The sequence below is a fragment of the Dendropsophus ebraccatus genome, chromosome 9 (genome assembly GCF_027789765.1).
Source record: "Dendropsophus ebraccatus isolate aDenEbr1 chromosome 9, aDenEbr1.pat, whole genome shotgun sequence".
NCBI classification, from domain to species: domain Eukaryota; kingdom Metazoa; phylum Chordata; class Amphibia; order Anura; family Hylidae; genus Dendropsophus; species Dendropsophus ebraccatus.
In genome coordinates, this window is record NC_091462.1 from 66,890,712 (window position 1) to 66,915,254 (window position 24,543).

The window sequence follows — 24,543 nt, forward strand, 5'->3', positions numbered from 1 at the left end:
TGACTTATCAGTGTTCCAGTAGCAGATCATCAGACAATGATATTTATGCCTAGCAGGTGAAGGTGAGATATCGCTTTCACCATGAGGTTTGTGAATATCCTGGCAGACAAGGAAATCCTAAAGGGTAGGACCACAAACTGGACATAATTAATTCTTCTCTTTATCTGTAAATCTTAGAGACCGTTCACATAGTGAGGATGGGAACAAGACAGTAGGCACCTAGCATTTGCTTAACCTCTTGCCCCTGTAGTTTTCCTGGAACAGAACTGCTGCTTCTTTTTAAAAGCTTTTCCTTCCGGCAAGAATTCCTTATCAGACAATTTTCCTACAATCTTATTGATCCCAAGATGTATTTCCCTTTAAATGGGTTTCAACACAGTTTTAGCCATAAGGCTCTCCTGGCAAAACTGGTTAGAGCCCTGTCTTTTTCTCACATTCTGACTGACAAAGATTATGCCTTTTTTGATGAGTATGGGATTCTATGATGTGTCCCAGGCTAAAACTACAAATGGAGAAGAGAAAAGGCCAGAGGACAGAGCCTTGGGAGACACCAACAGTGAGGGGAAGAGAAGAGGAGGTGGTGTGGGAGACACTAAGGGTGTTATTACACGGGCCGATGGGGGCCCGATTATAACTGTAAACGAGCACTGATCTGATACATCGCCGCTCGTTTACTGGGCCTATAACACGGCCCCGATTATCGTTTATCAAGGGCTGCATGGACATTATTACCGATGCCCTTGCAGTCCTTGTTTAAACGTTATACATTACCTATCCAGGCTGCAGGGCTCCTCTTGCAGTCTTCTTCTCCCCGGGTCCCGCACGCCTTAGCTTCAGAGCAGCCTGTCAGCAGAGACAGGCCGCCCTGAAGCTGGAGCGTGCGGGACCCGAAGAGAAGAAGACCGCAAGAGGAGCCCAGCAGCCTGGATGGGTAATGTAAATAGTCAGCCGCCAGCCGCGCACAGCTATTACACGTAGTGATGCGTGGTCGGTGTCCGACAATTATAGGTTCAAACCTATATGAACGAACAGCCGATCATTACACAGAGTAATAATCGGCCGAATTGGGCCGATTCGGCCGATTATTGCTCCGTGGAATAGGCCTTTAAAAGTGCAGTTGGAGAGGTAAGAGGAGATACAGTAGAGGGCCAAGTTGGTGACACCAAGGGATGAAAGAATTTGTAGGAATGGTCAACTGTGTCGAAGGCAGAAGATAGCTCAAGAAGAAGGAGCACAAAGTATTGGCATTAGGCAGTAAGTAGGTCATTGGCCACTTTGGTGAGGGCAGTTTCCACGTGTCAAGTCCTCTGCTTGCCACATCCCCTGCTCACCCATCAGACATGCAGGGTGTATGTTGGAAAAAAGAAGTCTGGATAAAAATCTGCACTTTTTTTCAGACATACACAAGGTACAGGCTTAATAAATCCCCCCTCCCTTTTTTTCCTTTTAGACTGTAATAACTGCAAAAACAAGGAAAAACTAATCACTCACCTCCTTCGGGGTCTTATGAGCGGCACAAAGGAATATCCATTGTTCTGTAGCAGTCATCTGAGTGCAAGTGTCAGGGTGACATTCTACCTGTAAATAAAGAGGAGCTTGAAAAATGTAACATTTGAAAGGCTTGTTTTGAAATATTTCAACTTTTACAGTACACAGGTTGGCAATGCTAAAAATAGGATCTCAAATTAATCTGATAATTTTGCCCTTAGCAGGGCTGGAGACTTAAATTTTTGCAAAAATCACGAATTTTTGCCCCGCCTATTAAAAAATAAAAAATAAATGAAAATGTGCAGACAGGGATAGTGGAAAGGATGCAGTTTTGCTCTTTAACCCTTTTTTTGATGCAGCGTATAAGTGACACAAAGTAATTCAGTTCTGCATCACCTGCTGCAGCACAGAAAGGGTCAACAGCAGAAAACTATATGCTTCACCACATCAGCTCCTGTTCTGATGCCCTCCGACCTCTGCACCAGAGTACCACACACTCAAATGCTGGGGGAGGTGTCTATGCTTTTAACTATAAGGGCTCCTAATGCCTATCCCAGTGCGCACTTCCCTTCCCCTTTGAATGCTTCGCATTATCTGACTTGAAGTGTCACTGTCGTTTAATTTTTTTGCAGAAATCAATAGTTAAGGCGATTTTAAGAAACTTAGTAATTGGGTTCATTAGCAGTTTAAAGTTCTCCCCCCTGTCTTCATGGTTGTCTATAGAGAGGGGAGGGGTGGAGGGAGATGAGGCACCAAAACAGGACAACAAAGAGTTCATTTACAGCTACATCACCGAGCTTTCTCCTCTGAAGTCAACACTGACCTCTCTGACCTCTGAATACGGCTTTCACACAGCGCCCACTGTGTAATCCTTTGTTCTCTGCTGGCGACTAATCTCCCTCCACCCCTCTCCATAGATTACACAGGGCACATCTGATGTAAACAAGACATGATTTCCTGATAATAGACAGTGCCTAATAAACCCAATTACAAAAAGTTTAATAAAAATCGCCTGTACTACTGATTTATGCAAAAAAACAAACAAACAAAAAAAAACAAACAAAAAAAAAAAACATGACAGTGACTCTTTATGGCCGATTATCAGCATGTAGCATGAGTATGTAGAAACACTCATTCGGCCCCAAAAAATTGACCTGTGTAAAAGCTACTGCAATCAGAGACAGTGACCTTTTGCATGGTGCAAAAAAAAATGTCTATCAGTCCTACCTCCACCTTTGCGATCACAGGGATGTGCAGCCCAAACCAATATATTTAACCCCTTCATGACCGAAGTTATTGGTGGCCGGGTAAAATTAATGCAATTTTCCTTCTTGCCTTCTAAGAGCCATAGCTCATTAAATTTTTCACCTACAGGGCTGGTTGGGGTGTCATATTTTGCACCATGATCTCTAGTTTTGTTAGTATAACATTGGTGTTAAAAAATGTTTTATTATATTAAAATATAATATTTTATTATATAGGACAATTCTGCACACTACGACATATAATATGTTTATTTTTACATATTTGTACTTTTATAATGGGCACAGAGGTATTTTAAACTTGTTTGAGGGGTTATAAGGTTTTTTTTTAAATACTTTGAAAAATTTAATTAAAAATAGTTTTTAAAACACATACTTTACTGTTAAACATGTAATCATTAGATTGCATATACTGATCTATGTTATGCCATGGTGCAAAACCTGCACACATATCCATATCTCTGACAGTGTACCAGTCCCACCATCACAGGAGGTACACAGAATCAAGGGAACATTTTCTTACAGATCTTCTAATGTGGTGTATCTGATCATGTGTGTGCGATGTCCAACAACAGGCCTCTATGTGGGGGAAACAGGGCAGAGACTCAGTCAACGTATGAACTCACATCGATTTAGTATTAACAATGGCCGGACAGATCTTCCCGTGGCTGCACATTTCTCTGGAGAGGGACACACAGTAGAAGACCTGCTGGTTACGTTCTTAATGGGACATTTTAAGACACAGAGAAAGAAGGGAATGGGAATATAAACTAATGCTCATATTTAAAACTTTGCAACATGGTCTCAATATCCATGTCAGCTTCATGTCGGTCTATGTGTGACCTGTTCTGGTTATGAAGACCATTATTTGGCAGTAGGCCATTAATCTGACAAGAATCAGATAGCAACAAGAGCTTACCATCCTCTTGTCACACCTCACGAGCTTTAGTTTATTGACCTGTTGTAAATAGCAGACCCTGTGTATATTGCATTTTGTTATTTCTAAAATTTCCTAAAATCCTTTGATGAGCTCTGTCTAGTGTGTATATAAGTGTGATTTTTTTCAGTTTTGTAGAACATCATTTCTGACGAAGGGAGCTAGACTCTCGAAAGCTTACAAATCAAATATACTCAGTTACCCTCCAAAAAGGTATCGCCTGATTTCTTCTCTATTCTATGCTATGCCATGCTATGTACACTTACATGCTATGTTATGCTATGTAAGTGTCTTACCCCTGCCCCTCAGTACAAGTGATCAGTCAGTGATAGGTGCTTAACCAGCATTAGATCAGCATTACAGTACCACTCTGTGAGGCGGAAAGGCCGCACTATATCTGCAATAGCCTGAGGGTCATAATTGGTGACTATAAAATTCCTCCATTTTTGGAGAAAAAAAACGTTTTGTGCTTTTAGTTTTGTGTCTCAGTATCAATGCGGTTCACCCCAAAGAATATTTTCAACTGAGTGATGACCATGAGTATGTCAGGGGTGTAGAAGATATCCAATTAAAAAAAAACAAACACTGAAGCGCCACTAAGAGAATCACACTAACCATCTGCGGTGGTTGGCGTGATTCACTTTCCTTTTCTGGAGGACGTAGCTGACGAAACAAAATAGCCTGTGGAGTCATGGCCAACCTGACTTTTCAAAGAGTCTAAATGAAATCTATCACTTCTTGCCAAAATTTGGCAGTATGACTACAGCTCCATGCAACAGAATAATAATAATAATAATAATATTTTTTATTTATATAGCGCCAACAGATTCCGCAGCACTTTACATACATAGACAAAAATAGACATTACAGAGATATACATATAATTATCAGCCATACATGAGGAGTGAGAGCCCTGCTTGCATGCATCAGCTTACAGACTATGAGGAGGGAATGCGAGACAAAATGGCAGAGGGGCAAAGTCCTTCCTTTTTAGCATGGTCCCGCCATCTATATAAATAAGGCAGTGCAGTTAAAGGTGGGTAAACCAGTCACCAACCAATGCCTGCCTGCCACAGGTCTAAGTGCTTAAATGCCTGGCGCATGTATTGGGGGAGGGGGTCAATTTAGGGAACCTGGTAAGCCTGTTAAGGGTGCGTTCACAGCTACAGGATCTGCAGCAGATTTGATGCTGTGTTCAGTTATTTAAATGAAATCTGCTGCAGAAAATCAGCTGCAGATCCTGTAGATGTGAACGCTGCAGATCCTGTAGGTGTGGACGCACCATTAAACAGAAGTGTTTTGAGGGCACGTTTAAAGCTTTGGGTATTGGAGGTGAGTCTGACAGTCTTGGGTAATGCATTCCATAGAACTGGTGTAGCTCGGGTGAAGTCCTGGAGACGGGAGTGAGAGGTGCGGATCAAGGTGGATGTTAGTTGTAAGTCATGAGTGGAGCGTAAGGCACGGGTATTGCGGTAGACAGAGATGAGGGAGGAGGTATAGGGAGGTGCAGCACTGTTGAGAGCCTTGTGGGTGAGCAGGAGGAGTTTATATTGAATCCTGTGTTTAATAGGGAGCCAATGTAATGACTGGCACAGGGGGGAGGCATCTGTATAGCGGCTGGACAGGGAGATAAGCCTGGCCACTGCATTGAGGAAGGACTGGAGAGAAGAGAGTTTAGAGGAAGGAAGGCCGATTAATAAGAAATTGTAGTAGTCTAGACAGGAATGAATCAGAGCGACAATGAGAGTTTTAGCAGATTCGACAGTAAGAAAGGGACGGATTTTAGAGATGTTTTTTAGATGCAGATTACAGGAACATGAAAGAGATTTAAGATGAGGAGTAAAGGAGAGATCCGAGTCAAACATAACCGCAAGGCAGCGGGCTTGTTGTCTAGGGGTTATGGTTGCATTACAGACAGAGATAGAGATGTCAGATGGAGGGCGGTTAGCAGAGGGAGGGAATACAAGAAGCTCAGTCTTAGCAAGGTTAAGTTTTAGGAATAGGGAGGACATATCGTTAGAGACGGCAGACAGGCAGTTACTGGTGTTCTGTAGAAGAGCGGGGGTAATATCAAGGGAGGAGGTATACAGCTAGGTATCATCAGCATAAAGATGGTACTGAAAACCAAACTTGCTGATGATTTGTCTGATGGGTAAAGTGTAAAGTTAGAAAAGGAGAGGGCCCAGGACTGATCCCTGCGGAACCCCAACTGTAAGGGGAAGAGAGGATAAGGAGAAACCAGCAAATGATACGCTAAAGGAGCGGTCAGAGAGATAGGAGGAAAACCAGGAAAGAGCAGAGTCCTTGAGGCCGATTAGGAAAGGACAGAAGAAAATTAAAACCATATAGAGCGTTGTGTGCCATCTTAAAGTAAGTTTCACGTCATCTCTCATTGCTAGAGTAAAAAGAAAAATCCCAAAAAATGGTATCATTACCAGCGCTGTCACTGCCAGAAAATCCAATTCACCAGGCGAATGAAGAAAAACTTGTTTATTTGGTTGCACAACGTTAACATGTTTCGGGAAAGTATCCTCCCTTTCTCAGAACCAAAGTGCATAGTGAACTCATGGAAACAGTGTGGTTTAAAAGACATGGTAAAACCCACCACACCCGCCCAGGGGGCGGGGGGAGGAAAGAAAGCAAAACATAGGTTAATACATATTCAAATATAAAAGATATAAAACTACTATATAAAGCACAGCACTAGCGCATATATATATATATATATATATATATATATATATATATACATACATACACACACACACATATACATATATATATATATATATATATATATATATATATATACACATACACACACACACACATACACGTGAATGGACCTAAGCACCTTCGGATTCAAAAGGTGCACTTTATTCAGACACAAGTATTTCTAGTCTGTCTGTATGAGTGAATGTGCCAAGCAACTAACAGAGGAGTGTCTCCACAGCTGTCCCAGTGCTTTAGTGGAGACAGGCTTCTGAACTGAATTAGCATAATGAATAAGGTCCAGCTGAGATAGTGGACTGGCTGACAGGGAAATCCCCATACAGCCATCATGCAGCACAAAAGGGGTGGGCTCTTAGAACACCAAAGTTTCCAAGCTGGTATGAATTATGATTTCAGTATGAGTTATAATGGTTATGACGATCTAAAGTAAAATAAAATAAAATAAAATGAATGAAGTCAAGATAATAAAAACAACCTCATATCTCAATAACCATGATGTAAGGATGAAAAAAGCATATAGCAATAGATACATGCTGTTAGTGTGTGTAAGATAAAATGACATAAATATGTCACTAAGTATCAAATATTAATAGATAATAAAAAAATAGAAAATGTATGTATAAATTTATGGCAAAAAAAAAGAAAAAAAAAAAAAAAAAAAAGAGTAAATGTATGATTATACCCATAGGTGTTATAGATTATATGTTAAAAAATAGATATGTTAAAAAATAAATATATATATATAGAAAAATATATGCAAAGAAAATTAAAAATAAATCCTATATTCTATTTCATTTGTGGACATTCTCAATGTACTCGTTGAGGCCCTGTGGTACTAATGTCTTTAATTTGAATATCCAGAAATTTTCTCGTCTGGGTAATTTCTAAAATCTCTGTCCCCCCATTGGAATGTGCTCTATGGGAGTGATGTTAAAGGAAGAAAAATTACAATTATTACAAGAAATGGCATGGCGGGATACACTATGGAGAAGGAACCCTCTTTCCACGTTGGACCTATGCTGGTTCATCCTAGTGCGAAAAGCTTGAGTGGTCCGACCGATATATTGAACGCCACATGAGCAGGTAAGTAAATATATTACGTAAGTAGTACTGCACGTTAGAAAGGATTTAATGGCAAATGTAGTGCCTGTAGTAGTGGATGTGAAACTTGTGGCTCTATGTGTGATGTTATTACAACATTTGCATTTGTTCACACCACATCTAAAGCTACCCGATGGTTTTGTGAGAAATGAATGATGGGCTGGTTTATTACTATTGGTAGTAGTATTAGTGTCCTTCAGTCTACTGGGTGCTAGGACATTTTTAAGTGAACGAGCCCTTCTAAAAGTGACCCCGGGATGGCTGGGTATTATATCCTTCAGGAAAGGGTCAGACATCAAGATATTCCAATGCTTGTTCAGAACACTCTTAATCTTTTTGTGATCCGAAGAATAAGTGGTAATAAAATTGACGCTGAAATCCTTGGGTTCATGCTTCAAATTTCCTTGCATCTGCTTCTTCTTTCCAGGCTAAAGACATTGTGTTTGGCTTAGGCTGGCTGCCTTCTTCCGAGAATTCTTTATAAGGGAGGCTGGGTATTTTTTGGCAGAAAAGCGTTTGGCAAGAATTTGACTCTGAGTCCTGTAATCACTGCTCCTAGTGCAGTTCCTGCGGATCCTCCGTAACTGGCCAAAAGGTATGTTTTTCAGCCATTTTTGGTAATGGCCACTATCAAAGTGCAGATAACTATTGCCATCTACACTTTTAAAAAAGGTTTTTGTAAGTAATTGATTCTTCTCGTGGAATACAATAATGTCTAAAAATTCAGCATGATTATGGAAGATATTATGGGTAAATTCCAGACCCCAGGTGTTGCTATTAATATCATTGACAAAAGAAGTTAGTTCGGCCTCGGTACCATCCCATATGATAAAAATATCATCTATGTACCTGCAATAATGTACACACTTAGTAAACAACGGATGTTGATACATTATCCCATTTTCAAAGGAACCCACAAATAGGTTCGCAAAGCTGGGTGCAAATGTGCTACCCATTGCAGTACCCTTATTTTGTTTGTATAGTTTATGATTAAACTGAAAAACATTATGTTGAAGTATAAATTGAATTGCATCCAAAATAAAGTCTTTTTGAGCCACTGGCATGCTTGAATCATTATTCAGGAATTCTCTAACAGCCTCACCACCCAGAGAATGGTCTATTACAGTATATAATGAAGAGATATCCATAGTTAGGAACAGGTAGCTGTCATGCCATGAATTGGAGGTAATCTGTTCAATGAAATGTGAAGAATCGCGCGTATAAGATTTCAGGGCCTGGACATATTTCTGTAGGAAGATGTCAATGTATCTTGAAAGATCTGATGTGAGTGAATTAATTCCAGAAATAATGGGTCTACCAGGGGGTTTTGTAGTGTTTTTATGCACTTTTGGCAAATAATAAAAGGTTGCTAAAACCGGTTCGGTGTTATTCAGAAAATCATATTCAGATTTAGTAATCACCCCCAACTTTCTGCCCCTCTCAATCAATTGCGCGTATTCCTTCATATATTCAGGTAATGGGTTATTGGTAAGTGGGGTGTAAAACTGAGTATCTGATAATAGTCTATCAGCTTCAGCAAGGTAGTCATCACGATCTAAAATAACTATCCCTCCCCCTTTGTCTGCCGCTTTGAATATGATGTAGGTGTTAGACAATATGTGGAGTGTTTGTTTTTCAATGGAGGACAGATTTTGGGGGGGCATAGTTGGGAAGCGAGACCAGGGAATCGAGATCAGCCATAACCAACGCAGAGAAAGTTTCTAGGTAGCTCCCACGACTTTGAAGGGGATAGAAAACTGATTTGGGTTTTAGCCCACTATCAAGAGCGGGGGGCTCTAGTGGAACTGCTGGAGACATGGTAGAAAGAGTAACATTAGTATTTAATTCCTTAATTTTGAAGTGTCTCTTTAATGTTAATTTTCTCACATAGGTGTTAAGATCAAGAAATAACTCAAAATCATTGCTCCTAGACGTAGGACAGAAATTCAGGCCCCTCTCTAGAATGCTTGTTTCTATAGGATTTAGATTATATTTAGACAAATTAAAGACTAACTTTTTCTATAGGACTAGAAGATGTAGATGATGTCACATTTCTTGCTTGTTTCTTTTGTCTCTTACGTCGATTGAGTAACCCTCCTCTGGATCCTCTCTTTCTTTTCTTTTTCCGCTAAGTGGTGGTGCCCAGTGTACAGTCTCTGATGTTTGTATTAGCTGGGAGAGCGACGGTGGAGGCGGAACCTGAGGGGGAAGGCCTAAAAAAGACACATTGTCTAAGAGGGTGAGATTGGTATCATGAATGGTGCGGTTGTCAGGCGCATGGAGCCTCGACACATTTAGGAGAGTATAAAAAATCGGTTCCGCATCCTGGTTGGTGATAATATCGGCATCTCATTGCTAACACATCTCCTCACCCTCATCTATCCTGCCAAAAAGACCTCTGCAATGTTTTGGTCATGTGTCCATCGGGACCATGTTTGAAATAACGCAAGTCTGTCCGATTTCAAAAGGAATTTTCTCAGGGCTACATAAAGAAAGGAAATAGAGGATCTGTGTGGTTCCGACCCAAGTAGGTCGTCAAAGGGGCTTCTTTGGCCAAGTTAGATAATCTAGAAGCACAAAAGGCATGTGGTTGATAGAGTTGTAATCTCTGTGCAGGTGGCATGTTAAATTTAGATAGTAGCTCCACTGTAGTGTACCATTTGTGATGTTCCCTGTCCATAAGATGCCCCACCTTCCGTAGGCCCATGCTTGCTCAGTGCCTAAGCCAAGTAGCTGGTTGTCCCTGATACAGTTCTGGATGCCTGGACAGCGTCATATGTTTAGATATAAGAAATGGCAAACAATGCGCTTTGCGGACTTCTTTCCAAGCCACAAGGGTGTCCCGTAGCAAGACAGAACGTTTTACTTCTTGGAGGGGTTTGGCAAAGGTAGTATGTAATAGGCAGGTGAGATCCCAGGGGCTAGCTAAGTCTGCTTCTAATTCGAAACTGGAAAAATATGAAGAGCCATAGATCCAGTCTAGGACATGCTAAATTATGGCCCCTTATACTCAGCAAATTGAGACCCCCCCCCTCCAGTTTCCCCAACATTAGTTTCTGAAGGGAAGTCCGTGGACGTCTGCCCTTCCAAAAAAGACCGTAAAAGCTTTGTGTAATTTCTAGATGTATTTGTGTTTTAGTAACAACGGTAATCTCTGTAGCGGGTAAAGCAATAGTGGAAAGCTTATCATCTTAATCAGATGGCATCGGCCCATGAAAGTTAATGCCAAGTTTCCCAATTACAGAGTTTTTGGTAATTATGGGGGTATAATTTAAAGAATATAACGTGTCCGTAGTTTTCCCTATGTTTATACCCAGGTAGGTGATTGCAGAGGAGGCAGGTTTGATTCCCAAAGCCAGGCAGGGGAACTAACTCCCAAAGGAAGGATCTCACTCTTGGATTCATTAATTTTGTAGCCGGAAAAGCTACCAAAGTAATGTAGAAAGTCCATTATCTTGGGGACAGACTCCTCCGGGTTACTCAAGAACAACAGGACATCATCAGCAAACATGGTCGCTTTAACCGCTCTTTTGTTGATCTGGATTCCCTCTTAAAGGTCTGAGTCCATCAAGTGTCTAGCTAGAGGCTCTATTGCCAGGTCAAAAAGAAGAGAGGATAGGGGACACCCCTGACTGGTTCCTTCCTCCAAGGTTAAATGAGACTATAAAATTCCTGGGGTATGTACTAGAGCCTGTATAGGCCCGACAAGAAAACCCTGAATGCTCCAGATATGCCATATTTGTCCAGCACCCATCTCAGCCAGTCCCACCGAACATTATCGAAAGCTTTCTCCGCATCCAGTGTAGGGATGCACGATGGACCTAAATATCGATACTACTATCGATACGGTTCAGTACCAGGATTTCCTGGTATCGATACTTTAGTTAAGCTGCATAATCTATATCATAAAAATCAAAGTCTGTCTGTCTGTCTGTCCTTCTGTCTGTCTGTCCTCTATAGACTTCCAAACGCCTGAACAGTTTGACCCCAAATTTGGCACACAGATACATTGGGTGCCCGGGAAGGTTATTGCGAAGGTCCCGTCCCCGCCAGATGTACAGGAGGGGAGGGGGAGGGGAAAAAACGCTCCATAGAGATGAATGGGAAAATCTCCTCACTGCAAACACAGGTGATATAATTAGCTGCAGCAGACACGGCAGTTGGAGCCTTAGCAACCAATAGGATTACTGCTTTCATTTTCACAGGGAGCAATGGTTGCTAGGGCAGCTGCCTCACAACATCCACAGTAATATCTGGTAGACCCCCTACTCTATCTATACAGTACATGTATATACAGGGCACTACAGGTATACCAAACTGTGACTGGGTAACACTGCCACACCAGACCTGACCAATACCGCCATACTGTGACTGGATAACACCTCTAGACCTGACCAATACCGCCATACTGTGACTGGATAACACTGCCACACCAGACCTGACCAATACCGCCATACTGTGACTGGATAACACTGTCATACCAGACCTGACCAATACTGCCATACTGTGACTGGATAACACAGCCACACCAGACCTGACCAATACCGCTATACTGTGCTGGATAACACTGTCATACCAGACCTGACCAATACCGCCATACTGTGACTGGATAACACTGCCATACAAGACCTGACCAATACCGCCATACTGTGCTGGATAACACTGTCATACCAGACCTGACCAATACCGCCATACTGTGACTGGATAACACTGCCATACCAGACCTGACCAATACTGCCATACTGTGACTGGATAACACCGCTATACCAGACCTGACCAATACCACCATACCGTGACTGGATAACACCGCCACACCAGACCTGACCAATACCGCCATACTGTGACTGGATAACACCGCCATACCAGACATGACCAATACCGACACACTGTGACTGAATAACACTGCCATACGGGTAAATACAACCCTGCAGGTATACAGGACCCCAAAACTATACACTACAGATGCACGGGACCTCCACAAAACTATATACTACAGGTATACAGGACCCCAAACTATACACTACAGGTATAAAGGACCTACACCAACTCTATAATACAGGTATACAGCACCTTCACCAACTCTATACTACAAGTATACAGGACCCCAAATATACTACAGGTATACAGGAACTCCACCAGCTATATACTACAGGTATATAGGACCCCAAACTATACACTACAGGTATACAGGACCTCCACCAACTCTATACTATAGTTATAAAGGACCCTCAAACTATTTACTACAGATATACAGGACCCCCGAACTATATACTACAGGTATACAAGACCTCCAGCAATTATACACTACAGGTATCCAGGACCCTCAAACTATAAACTACAGGTATACAAGACCTCCACCAACTATACATTACAGGTATACAGCACCAACTATATACTACAGGTATACAGGACCCCCGAACTATACAGTACAGGTATACAGGACCTTCACCAACTGTACACTGCAGGTATACAGGACCTCCCTCAACTATACACTACAGGTATACAGCCCCCCCCCAAATACACACTACAGGTATACAGGAACCCCCCCAAATATACGCTATAGGTATACAGCCCCCCCAACTATGCACTACAGATATGTGAGACCCCTAAAAACTATACATTGTGGGTATACAGAACCCCTCCAACTATGCACTACAGGTATACACTAATTCCACTGATTAACTCAGATGAAATAATACGTTTAGATTGGCCTCCTGGGCACCTTAGAACAAATCTAATTAACACACTGAGACTTTATACCCGGGCAGCGCCGGGTACATTTTCTAGTAACATAATATAATTAACATAAAGTATAGAGCAGAGAACACGGCGGGTGGCTAGCTGAGCGCCGGACATGTTCTCTGGGTGCTGCCCCCCTGGCGTCACCTCCCTCCCTACCCTCCCTCCGCTCACAGCAGTGATAAGTTCTAGCCAGCACACAGCGATTGCTTGTGCCGGCTATCACAACTGACAGCGGCGTCTGACCCCTCCTGATCAATTCCAGAAGCAGTGGGGTTCGGCTACTATGTCTAGCCGACCCCCGCTGATAATGACCCCAGCCCGTCACACCTCAGTCTCTTGTCATTCCTGGTATGCAGCCAGTGTAAGGAGCTGCGTGTGGGGGAACTGACCTGCCTGGCAGAGTAACCCTTTCCTGTCTGTCTGCTTCCAGACAGCCTTGCCTGCTTCTGTCTCCAGCTGCACCTGGAGTGTGAGTACTTATGCAGCATGGAGTACCATTTTGTGCTCCCTTCCATGGAGCAACCTACTCCCTCCCCAAATGCTCCTCCACCTCTTATTCTACCTTGTGTCTCTCTTCTCCATACCCCCCCCCTGTCACTTTGTGCCCCTTCCCTTTCAACATGGTCCCCAAAAAGTCTTCTTTTCTTTTTCTGCTACTTTCCCAATCTGCTCCAGCCATTTGTGTCCCCTTTGCTGTCTCCTACTCCATCTCTCAGACAAACCCCTACCACCTTACGACCCCTACAATTTTATCACAAAGTTCACTTGCCATCTTGTGGACATACTTTGTCACCTCTAAGCCTCCTCTCAATAATTAAGGGGGGGGGGGGGGGGGTCTAGGGTTGATTTTTGGTCACATCACACCCCCCAAAAAAATTAATTAAAAAAAAAAGTGACCAAAAGGTCACATATATACAAACGTTATACCGAAAAACCTGCAGATCACAGTGAAAAAAATAATCTTGCACACCACAGCCATACAGGGGAAAAACATTAAAGGTTACAGTAGTCAGAGTAGGGCAACTTTAAGCATTTTTATTTAAAAAATGTTAAACTATTTCTGAAATAGTAAAATAAAATAAAAAGCCCATAACCTGCTATCACCGTAATAGTGCAGACCTGAAGACCTTAACGGCATAAAAACGGTTGGGGGGGGGGGGTGTAGCTTTTTCTCATACTTAGGTATCGAATTGGTATCGGGTATTGAAATAAAAAAATCGAGTATTGGTATCGAACTCAAAATTCTGGTATTGTGACATCACTAGTCCAGTGCAAGGAGAGCTGGACTTTCTCCTGGCTGGGGTCGGTGCTGAACCCTGTCTAGAACCATCAGCACCTTTCTGATGTTTGTGACTGCCGCTCTGTCACGAACGAACCCCACCTGGTGGCCACCAGTCACTCACTTTTTTAAACGCTGCGATCGCTATGCAGTGTTGCGTTTAAGGGGTTAATGCCAGAAATGGATTTGAAAAGGAGACATCTCAGGCTTTCCTTTATGACCTGTTCTCTGTTTATAGTCTATTCCTGGCTTTGGCTGAAAAAAACTGTCACAGATCTGTTGGTGTAATAGGGCCCTTAGTTGTATTGTCAAGGCACTCTGGTGTCACAAGAATGTAAACTTTATGGAACTGAACAAAAGGAATGACAAAAGGAAGGAGTGCTTCTTTCAGGAGCATAACTTCTCTTCAACACAGACAGGAGTACAGTAAAAGATGACACCAGTGTACAGAAAACAGAGGAACGCACAAAAGCAGTTGCTCACTATTCAACCCCCTCCCCTGTGAAGCAAGCCCACAGAGCATGCTCACAAAAACAGGTTCTGGAGAAATAAATTGTGACTATGTCCAACGTTGTTTCTGTCAAGAGGCAAAATGACCTTCTTACGTCAAGTGGCAGGTTCTTGTGTCTTTGAAGGTGGTGGTATTGTTGCTGACTTTGCTCCTTCCTGTCAGTAACACAACTAAAATGATAGGCCATTAACTCACTATTGCCTGCTTTTGCAACATTCTCCTGGCGTGGCCTCTCTGTTAAAGAGATGTCACGCATACTGTCTGCACAGCACACTGAGAGAGAAAAACACTTATGTTGCTGTCAGAAGCTAGTTAGTGAACAGTTAAGTGTCAGTGTTATTCCTGATAGTTGGTCTGGCTACCCATGACTACAGGAAATCCTATCTCTTCACTCTGAAGTCATTTTGTGCACAGCCTACCCCAGAATGAGGAAAACAAGACGAGGTGAGCTTATGTATTTTTATGTACACACAAATCTACCTAGGTGGAAAACTAGGGGCAACTATTACAACTGATTACTAGGGGTAAATATCTATAGTTGACAACTAATTAAGGGGGGCGTGAATATCTACCTGTTCGGGACCACCGATTACTGGGAGCAACTACCCGTCTGTGAAGGACAACTGACCACTACCAGTAACAATGTGACCTATGGGGGCCTAAAAATCTTTGTTTACCAGCCGCACATCTCCCTGTGTAAACAGGAGATTTGCAGCCGATCATGCATGTGGCCCCACCACTTGATTACTTGTGCCATGTAAAGGCACTGGAAACAAATGGCAAGCTCACTGATCGCTGCTTGTTTGCTTCTATAGACAGCCCCATCTCAGGCGGTCTGAAAGGACCCCAAGAATAGGTCTCCTAAGACATTTTGCTGCAAGGCAGATTATTCTCAGACAGTAAAGGTCACAAGCTACCTCCTACTCAATTTGCAAAAGAAAAGCCTGTGGAGCCTCATCAAAGTCTCGAAACACAGGACTAGCCAGATATCCCTCCGGGAAGGACCCAGCCAAGGGGTGGCTCCTGTAAGGATACCACCATATTAAGTGGCCCTATAAGTCAATGTAACGACAAGGGAAAAACCAAGGCCAGGTATCCATCCACATACAGCTGTTTCAGGGTGTTGCCCCTCATCAGTGGGGAGCAAGATTCTGGCTAAGTGGGAGCAATGCCTAGTAAAGCAATAAGAGAAACAGATTGCTGATCTTAGGGAGACCAGCCAAACGACAACACTGGCGGCGGCTGCTAGTGAAAGCGCTCAATGCAGTGAAGTCCTAGGTGCATTGCCCCCTAGGAAACATGAATATGCAAAAGTAGAGCCTGTGGAACCTCAAAGAATCTTAAATCCTGCTCCTCACTGATGAGGGGCAACACCCCGAAACAGCTGTAAATGGATGGATGGCCTTGGTTTTTCCCTTGTCATTACATTGACTCATAGGGCCACTTAATATGGTGGTTTTGGTGGTTTCCTTACAGGAGCCACTCCTTGGCTGGGTCCTTCCTGGAGGGATATCTGGCTAGTCCTGTGTTTCAAGACTCTTTGATGAGGCTCCACAGGCTTTTCTTTTGCATATTCATGTTTTCCAGGGGGCATTGCACTTAGGACTTCATTGAGCGCTTTCACTAGCAGCCGGCAGTGTTGTTGTTTGGCTGGTCTCCCCGAGATCAGCAATCTGTTTCTCCTACTCAATTGGCCTGGACTAAAGTCCTTAATAACATTATGTGAGCAGGGGAGCTCAAGTCTGATAATGACAACACTACTGTCCAATTCCCTACAGTGTGATATACCTGGTTGCAATTCCACTCCTCTCTGGACATGCTTTCTTGGGTATCCACAGGAATTATACACTGATGCCATCATCTTTGAAATCATACTCTGTCACAGTCCTTCAATAGTAAGCAACAAAAGAGCTGTAATGGTTCTTTAAAGGGAATCTGTCAGCACCTGGGCTGGTCCCGAAGTGCTGACAGTGCAGTGAAGTAGTATGTCCCTTAATGTATGTGGTACCTTTCTTTTAGCATTCAGTGCAGTAATTTTCTTATTCTTGCCCATAACTTGTAGTGGGGAGGTGTTCGTGCCGCACTTAGGCACGTCTCACCCCCACTTTCTCCTCCCCGTTTGCTGCCCGGCCTCCTGCTTCTTGATGACGTTGCTGGCAAGGGCCACGCGCTGACTTGCCAGTATGTGCATGCGCCCTGGATCTATTGGGACACGCGCTCCTGCGTCCCGAATTGCGCATGCACTGTAGCACGGAAGCACCCTGATGAACATAAGCATGGACTTTCCTACAGAAAATTTTTTAAACACAATTCCATGAATAATTGGGAAGGTGCACTTTCTCCCAATTTGCACAGGAAAAAGTCAGACCCAATATAATTTATTCAGGGTTGGACTGAAACTTTTTTTTTTTTGTCGTTAACTGACAACCCTTTAACCTGTAATAAATAATGCCTTGACTGCTCATATGCAAATTTGGTACCGCTAACATCCGAATAATGTGCCTGAAAGTCAACCCACAGTAGTGGCATTATCTCTGAAAAAAAAAAAAAGGTTAGAAATCCAGCAGTTAAGCCACTGGGAGAAGGGGAATACTTGACGTTCTTCCTGAAAGTTCAGACTATGCACTAATGGTGAAACGTAATCCCATTTTTCCCTAAACCCCTATTTTCCACCTCCTTGCAGATCAGGGCCGTTTCTAGGTCATTTTGACTACAAGGCGAACTACAAAAAAGCGCCCTCCTCCAACCACCTCCTCTGACTACCCCCCCCCCCTCATACAGGCTGGTATTTGAAACACCAATTTATATCTAGTGACTCACAGGTGATGTCTCTGATCAGAGCTGCTCACTTTTCTTTTTCTTTTCCAAGTGGCACAAGTCATGATTCTTCTCTTCAGAATCTGCCACAGGAACATTTTAGGTTCCTTGCTCCAGCATACATTGTAGTTAGATCCCTTGTGTGTCCCCATATAGCAGTTTGGCCTCTCTGTGCCCCATATGCCCTCTCTGTGCTCCCACATAGAAGAGGCCTACTCTGTACCCCGCATAGCATTAGCCCCCACTGTGCCCCTCGATGCTATAGGCCCCCTGAGCAGAAGTCTTCATATAGTATATGGCTCTCATGCAGAAGTCCCTATATAGTATATGGCCCTTATGCAGCAGTCCCTATATAGTATATGACTGTTCTGTGCAGCAGCCCACATATAGAATATGGCCCACTTTCCAGTAGTACCCATATAACATAGCCCCTTGTCCAGCGGTCCACAAATAGTATAGCTCCCTGTCCATCACATCAGTCCCAATATAATGTAGCCCCTGTCCAGTGGCTCCCCATATAGTTTAATCCCCCCCCTGTCCAGCAGTCCCCATATTATATAGCCCCCTGTCTAGAATTCCCTATTTAATATAACTCCCTGTCCAGCAGTTAACATATATTATAGCTGCATGTGTGTAGAAGTCCCCATATAATATAGTCCCTTGTGCAGAGGTCCCCATATATTTTAGCCCCATTGAGCAGCACCAAAATAATATATCCTCCGGTCCAGCAGCCACATATAGTATAGGTCACTGTAACTGTAGTATGGGTCACTGTAACCTGTCCTATTACTCCCCATCTGGAGATTCGGTGAGCATCTATTCAAAAGAGCTTCCCATGAAGGCAGCCTGAAACTTAGCCTGAAACAGCACTCGGCTCTTTCCAGCAGCTTTATAGGAGAGATGACAGACAAGTTAGTAAAAATTGGACTTAATCCTCGGATAGTTCAGTGGATTTGTGGTTGGATGAAGAACAGATATCAGAGGGTTTTTGTTAATGGTGTATATTTTATGTGTATATTATGGTGTATATTATATGTGTGGAGAGCCACAAGGGTCTGTTTTGGGTCCTATTCTTTTTAATATGTTTGTAAGTGACATAGGAGGTTTGTTAGATAAGGTTTGTCTGTTTGCTGATGCTTTTTCTGCAACTTTTTAAGCGACTTTTTTACTAAGATACATTCACTATAGCAGTGCTACATTTTAATAAATCGGTCACAAGATATTGGAACAAAATATACACCAATCCTCATTGGAGTAACACACATTAGACTCCTTAGTAAACTTCCCTCTAAGATTTCTCCTCTTTTCAAATTCATTCCTAGCTTTGGCTTCAAGAATCTGTCTATGTGTAAATGCACCTTAAGAATAGACAAAGGGGCTTTCCCGAGCTCTTAGAGCCATAACTGGATATATGTAAGGTAACAAATGTCTCCTTGACATAACAGCTATGCAACATTATCAAAAATTGGAATAAAAATTACAGCCAACTTTAAAGGTTTTAGAGCTGAGGGCTCAACTGAGGGCTCCCGGTGTGGTGGGGAGACAACTGAGTACAATTGGTGAGCAATAGACTCAAAAGGACAGCTACCCTGTTTCCCCGAAATTAAAACACCCTCCTAAAATAAGACACCCCAACTACTCTACCCACTAACCTTAAGTAAGGCATCTCCCTGAAAATAAGGCACTCCCTACTCTAAACTAGGGCACCCCCAGAAAGTAAGGCTGCCTGTTGCAACCCCCCGCCGCCACCCAGGACTCACCTAAACCCCTAATCCCCAGCACGACATGGCCCCCACACAACATTGCACATTTTGCCGCATACCTGACCCACCGGTGATGCGCTCTTGGTGAGTATTTCGGGGAGGACGTCCTATTTCTCTCCCCTCGGCCGGAGGGACAGAAATAAGACATCCCCCGAAAATAAGACATGGTGACTGTATTGGGGGGAGGGAGGAATTTAAGGCACAGTCTTATTTTCGGGAAAACAAGATAGGAAGAGGTATATAGTTGGGTTAGTGGTCAGACAGCCTAGGTCTTGTTTTATGTGCAGGGTGTTGCCTGCACATACTTTACCATGGTTGGATGAATAAAGCTGACTGCAGACAGTTTAGAACAAATACCAGCATGTGGGACTGCAGTTTGAGGAGTGCCAACAATCTCAAACCAGGGTGACTAATATCCCTGAGAATGAGTAACCCCTGTTTGCCACAGTGTGTGTGTATATATATATATATATATATATATATATATATATATATATATATATATATATATACACACACACACAAACAAACAAACAGTTCTTGACCTTAGAACTAAAAGTAGCGTCTCGAGAGGCTTTTACAGGGCTCTCCATGGTGCTGATTGTCCCTGTAGCTCCTATGTAAACCTCCCTCATCAGACTACTCCATTCTGTACATTCAGAGGGTAAAAGTAGAAGTTCAGGAGCAACAAGAATTGTTTACTGTGAAAAACGTAACAAGAATTCTTTATTGTAAAAAACGTAACTCTGTAAAAGCCCACTACAGCAGTTGGTTACAGATGATGACCTGTGATCAAATAGCCTTCAACAACTAAAGTTGCCATTCCTGAGGGTTCAAAAAGATGATTATAAATCTGCAAGGCTTGTTTTTTGTTAATTATGTTTAGTATGTTCTGTGGGCTTTCCTTTTGTCAAATCTCTTTTTATTGGAAAACTGACATCAATTACAGAGAATGGCATAATACAGGAAATTGTCCAAGATTTTTTACCTTTTTTTGGTAACAATGTAACAATAAACAGATGCATTGTACAAATTAAGGAGCAACTAAATTTACACTCTATTGTGACTGGAAAAAATAGCACATTTATATATACCTGAAGCTTGACTGCAAGTCCGTTAAGTTCGAGACAAAACTGCCTAAAAAGGGAAAAAAAAAAGTTTAGATCTAAACTCCATAGGCTACAACCATATAATCAATATAAAACAAAGAGGAACAGCAAAAATGTTATCTTAACGCCTTAAGGACTGAAGCAATTTTCATTTTTGCACTTTCCTCCCATGTGTTTATAAATCCATAGCACTTGCATTTTGTCACCTACAGACCCATATGAGCTCTTATTTTTTGCTCCACCAATTGTACTTGTCAATGACATAATGGCATAGCAATGATAGTAATCTAATGACTGCATGTAAAAGTCCCCCAGGGGGACTTAAGTGTAAAAAATAAAAAGTTGAATGTTTTTAAAAATACCCTCAAAGCCCCTCCAATAAAAATTAAAATCACCCCCTATCCCATTATATAAATAAAACATATTCAAATAATTAAAGGACAACTCCGGCGAAAAAAATTTTTTGGCTTATTTAACACACATTACAAAGTTATATAACTTTGTAATGTGGTTAAATACCCGGTCTGGCCCCCTTCCCCCACTTTCCGACCCCCGACCCCCCACCCCGGAAGTTAAAGAATATATACATTACCTATTACGGTCGTCACGGACCTCTTCTCTGGTGTCGGGTGATGTCAGAGCTGGGGGCGGTCCGGGTCTTCTTCCTCCTCGGCGTCTTCATTGAGAGAGGAGTGAATGGGAGAGAAAAGGCTGCTGGTGCACATGCGCACCAGCAGCCTTTTCATTGGCTGGAGCGCATCACATGGCTTCCAGCTTGCTCAGCCCTGATTGGCTGAGCTTGCTGGAAGCCATGTGATGCGCTCCAGCCAATGAAAAGGCTGCCGGTGCGCAAGCGCGCTGGCAGCCTTTTCTCTCTCATGGACCCGGAAGAAGGAGACATCGCTGGACGGCGGTGACAGTGAGGCGGACGGCGGGCGAATGGAGTGGCGATCGTCACCGGAGGGATGGTGAGTATGGTGTCTGTGTGTGTCTGTGTTGTTTTTTTTTTTGGGGGGTCCCGCCGGACTTGTCCTTTAAATCGGCATATTATATACTGTAGCATGCGCAATTGTCCAATATATTAAAAATATAACAATAGTGATCTTGTATGGCAAACGGCGTAAATGAAAAGAGGGAAAAAACACCAGGATTGTTTATTTTGGTAATGCAAAAATGAAAATTGGCCAGGTCATTTAGGCAATTTGGGGTTTGGTCATGAAGGGGTTGAGAAAGTCGGTAAAATTAGCTTCTGAGGATTGACAGTGGCAAAAACACTCTTTAAGGGTTCATGCTAGGAATAAACAAATAATATTACCACAAATTGTGCGTTGTCACAAACTTCATCCTATGCATTTTGCGAACTAAAAATCTTGTTGGATTTTCACCCTATGCATTTTGCACAGTGAAAATCAATACGACTATTGTGGATTGAAAAATCGGAGCTTGCTCTAATGCAGGGATGGGAAACCTTTAATCCTCCAGCTGTTACAAAACGAAAATTCCCAGATTTCTATGTCCAGACATGATGGTAACTGTAGTTTTGCAACAACTGGACGGTCAAATGTCCCCCATCCCTGCTCAAATTGTTCAGATTTGCACCACAAAAATCTGTCACATCTGCCACTTTTAGGATATGTACCCACACACTATATTCTACTAAATACAATGGGAAAATAAATCTTTGTTCAAACATTGTTCAGTTTAATTTCGAAACCGTGTGCTGGGCCGTCAGCCATTAATAAATGGCGGTATATTGGCACATAATTTTGAATATATTTTGGGCCACTGAAAATGGCCCTTTTTGGCCTAGAACAAGGCCATATTGTACAGCTCAGTCTGAAAAAAAATAGCACAAGTTAAATTTATTCGCAGGGCAGTCCACTGATTGGCTGAGCGCTAGGAGCCCCTGAAGCAATCCAGAACAGGGACCTGGTAAAGTATGTACCCGGGCCTTGGAGCTTAAGGGCACTGACTTTGACATACTAGCCGCAGGATGACAATCCCTTTGCGAGTATGTCATCCCATTGAAGTGATTGGGCAAGTATCCTCAGCGGATTTAGCTGTGAATTTGCAGCGAGAAATCCGCTGCAGATAGGGTACTGTTTGTACCCTAAGGGTACAAACTAACTGGGCGAATCTGTAGAGAGTCTCCCTGCCCTGTGCACATATGGGCAGACAAACTCGCAGCAGGATGAAAGTTTGTTCGCAGCCCACCCCATTAACCCCCCCCCTTCCCGGCTGCCGAAGCGTGTACGTCACCTGGTCCCCACTTTGGGGGTTCCCGGCAGGTCCCGCTCGGCCAATCAGTGCGCTGCCCCCCCCCCCCCACAGCGCACTGGTTGGCTGAGCGGGACGTGAAGACACTGGGAGCCCCGAAGCAAGCCAGAGCGGGGACCAGATGACGCATACGCTCCGGTGGCCGGAGGGTTAACGGGGCGGGCTACGGACAAACTCACAGCGGGATGTGCATCCTGCTGCCCATATGTGCACAGGGCAGGGATCCGCAGTGAGTCTCGCTGGATCTGCCCAGTGAGTTTGTACCCTAAGAAGGTAAAGTATGTAATGCAGCCGGGAGTTGCCATGTATAGAGGGGTCTCATGTTCAAAGCCCTTATAGTACCCCCCTTAAAAGAAACCAATCAGTTTCCGGCGGGAAGGCAAATCTTTAAATAGTCCGTCCGGTTGCCTACTAAGTAGGAATGAGGACAGAGCTACAACAGCATGCCAGCCATGCTTTACTGAAAGCCTGAGCACAGGAAACTTAATGCATAGCTTATCGCCCAGGATCCCGATCAAGCGTGAGTGTCTACTTACCAGGTGTCAAGACAAACTATTAAAACAAAGATTTTGCATTGCCACCCTACTTGATACTGCCAGGCACAGCGATGGAGAGCTGTGCTAAGCAGCTGCAAGCTATTGTGGCCAATTCACTCTCCCTCAGTGTAAACCCTGAGACCACATTCACACAACATTTTGGTGCTATAACTGAGGTACGATGTACATCTGCGGAGAGAGGAAAAAAAAAAAAAAAACTACACATTGCAGTCACAAAATCATACATACACACAAAAACACAACAAATGGATACACTCATATATTCTCTTCCACACACACACACACACACACACACACACACACACACACGCATCTACATACACAAACTAACCTCAGTGTGATGTTGTATTGAGTCTCCTCACTAGGCAGACTATACATCTTGGAACCATGTAAGGATGAAAGCTCTGCACAGACTTACCGTATTACAGTTTTCTTCTTCATGTAGGCAGGCTGCCATACTGTGACTAGTTTCTTTCTGGACCCACAGCTCAGAGGACAATGCATGGCATACAAGTATACAATAATGCTGTGCATCATCCATTCCGCGCTTCTGGACCCTGACCAGGCTTCCCTATCAATCAGCCCGATAGCAAATATGTGGTCTGCCTCTATAATTGCTATGCCACTGATTGCAATTTACCACACTAGCAAGTAATATGGCACCACAATATAGTTACAGGCAAAAAATGCTTATGAGACAGATGCCCAGTGGGCAACCTTTTTTCCCGACTCCAAATACAATTTCAAATATTATCAGAATGAATTCCTGGACCAATTTCTATCACCAAAAATCTAGTACCCATAACTTATATTATATTTAAAAGGAAAAACACCAAGGCCCCCCATTGCACAATAACATTTACTGTATACAGTAAGTCCAGCCTATACATAAATACCCACCAAAAGAGTAAATAAAGGCAATTAAAAAATTCAGTTTACAAAAAAAAGGTCACATAAGGGAGAGAAT

At 43.0% G+C, this 24,543-nt stretch overlaps 1 protein-coding gene across 2 annotated transcripts in view; it reads right to left on the reverse strand.

Moving 5' to 3' along the window:
• The window catches only part of MOB4 (MOB family member 4, phocein), a 116,198-nt gene that overhangs the window by 57,403 nt on the left and 34,252 nt on the right, over window positions 1-24,543 (reverse strand). For both annotated transcript variants that reach the window (XM_069985336.1, XM_069985335.1), the window contains 2 exons: window positions 20,728-20,770; window positions 1,492-1,578 (listed from right to left, as the gene is read on the reverse strand). In XM_069985336.1, coding sequence (XP_069841437.1) covers window positions 1,492-1,578; window positions 20,728-20,770 — 130 coding nt within the window. The remainder of the gene's footprint in view (window positions 1-1,491; window positions 1,579-20,727; window positions 20,771-24,543) is intronic.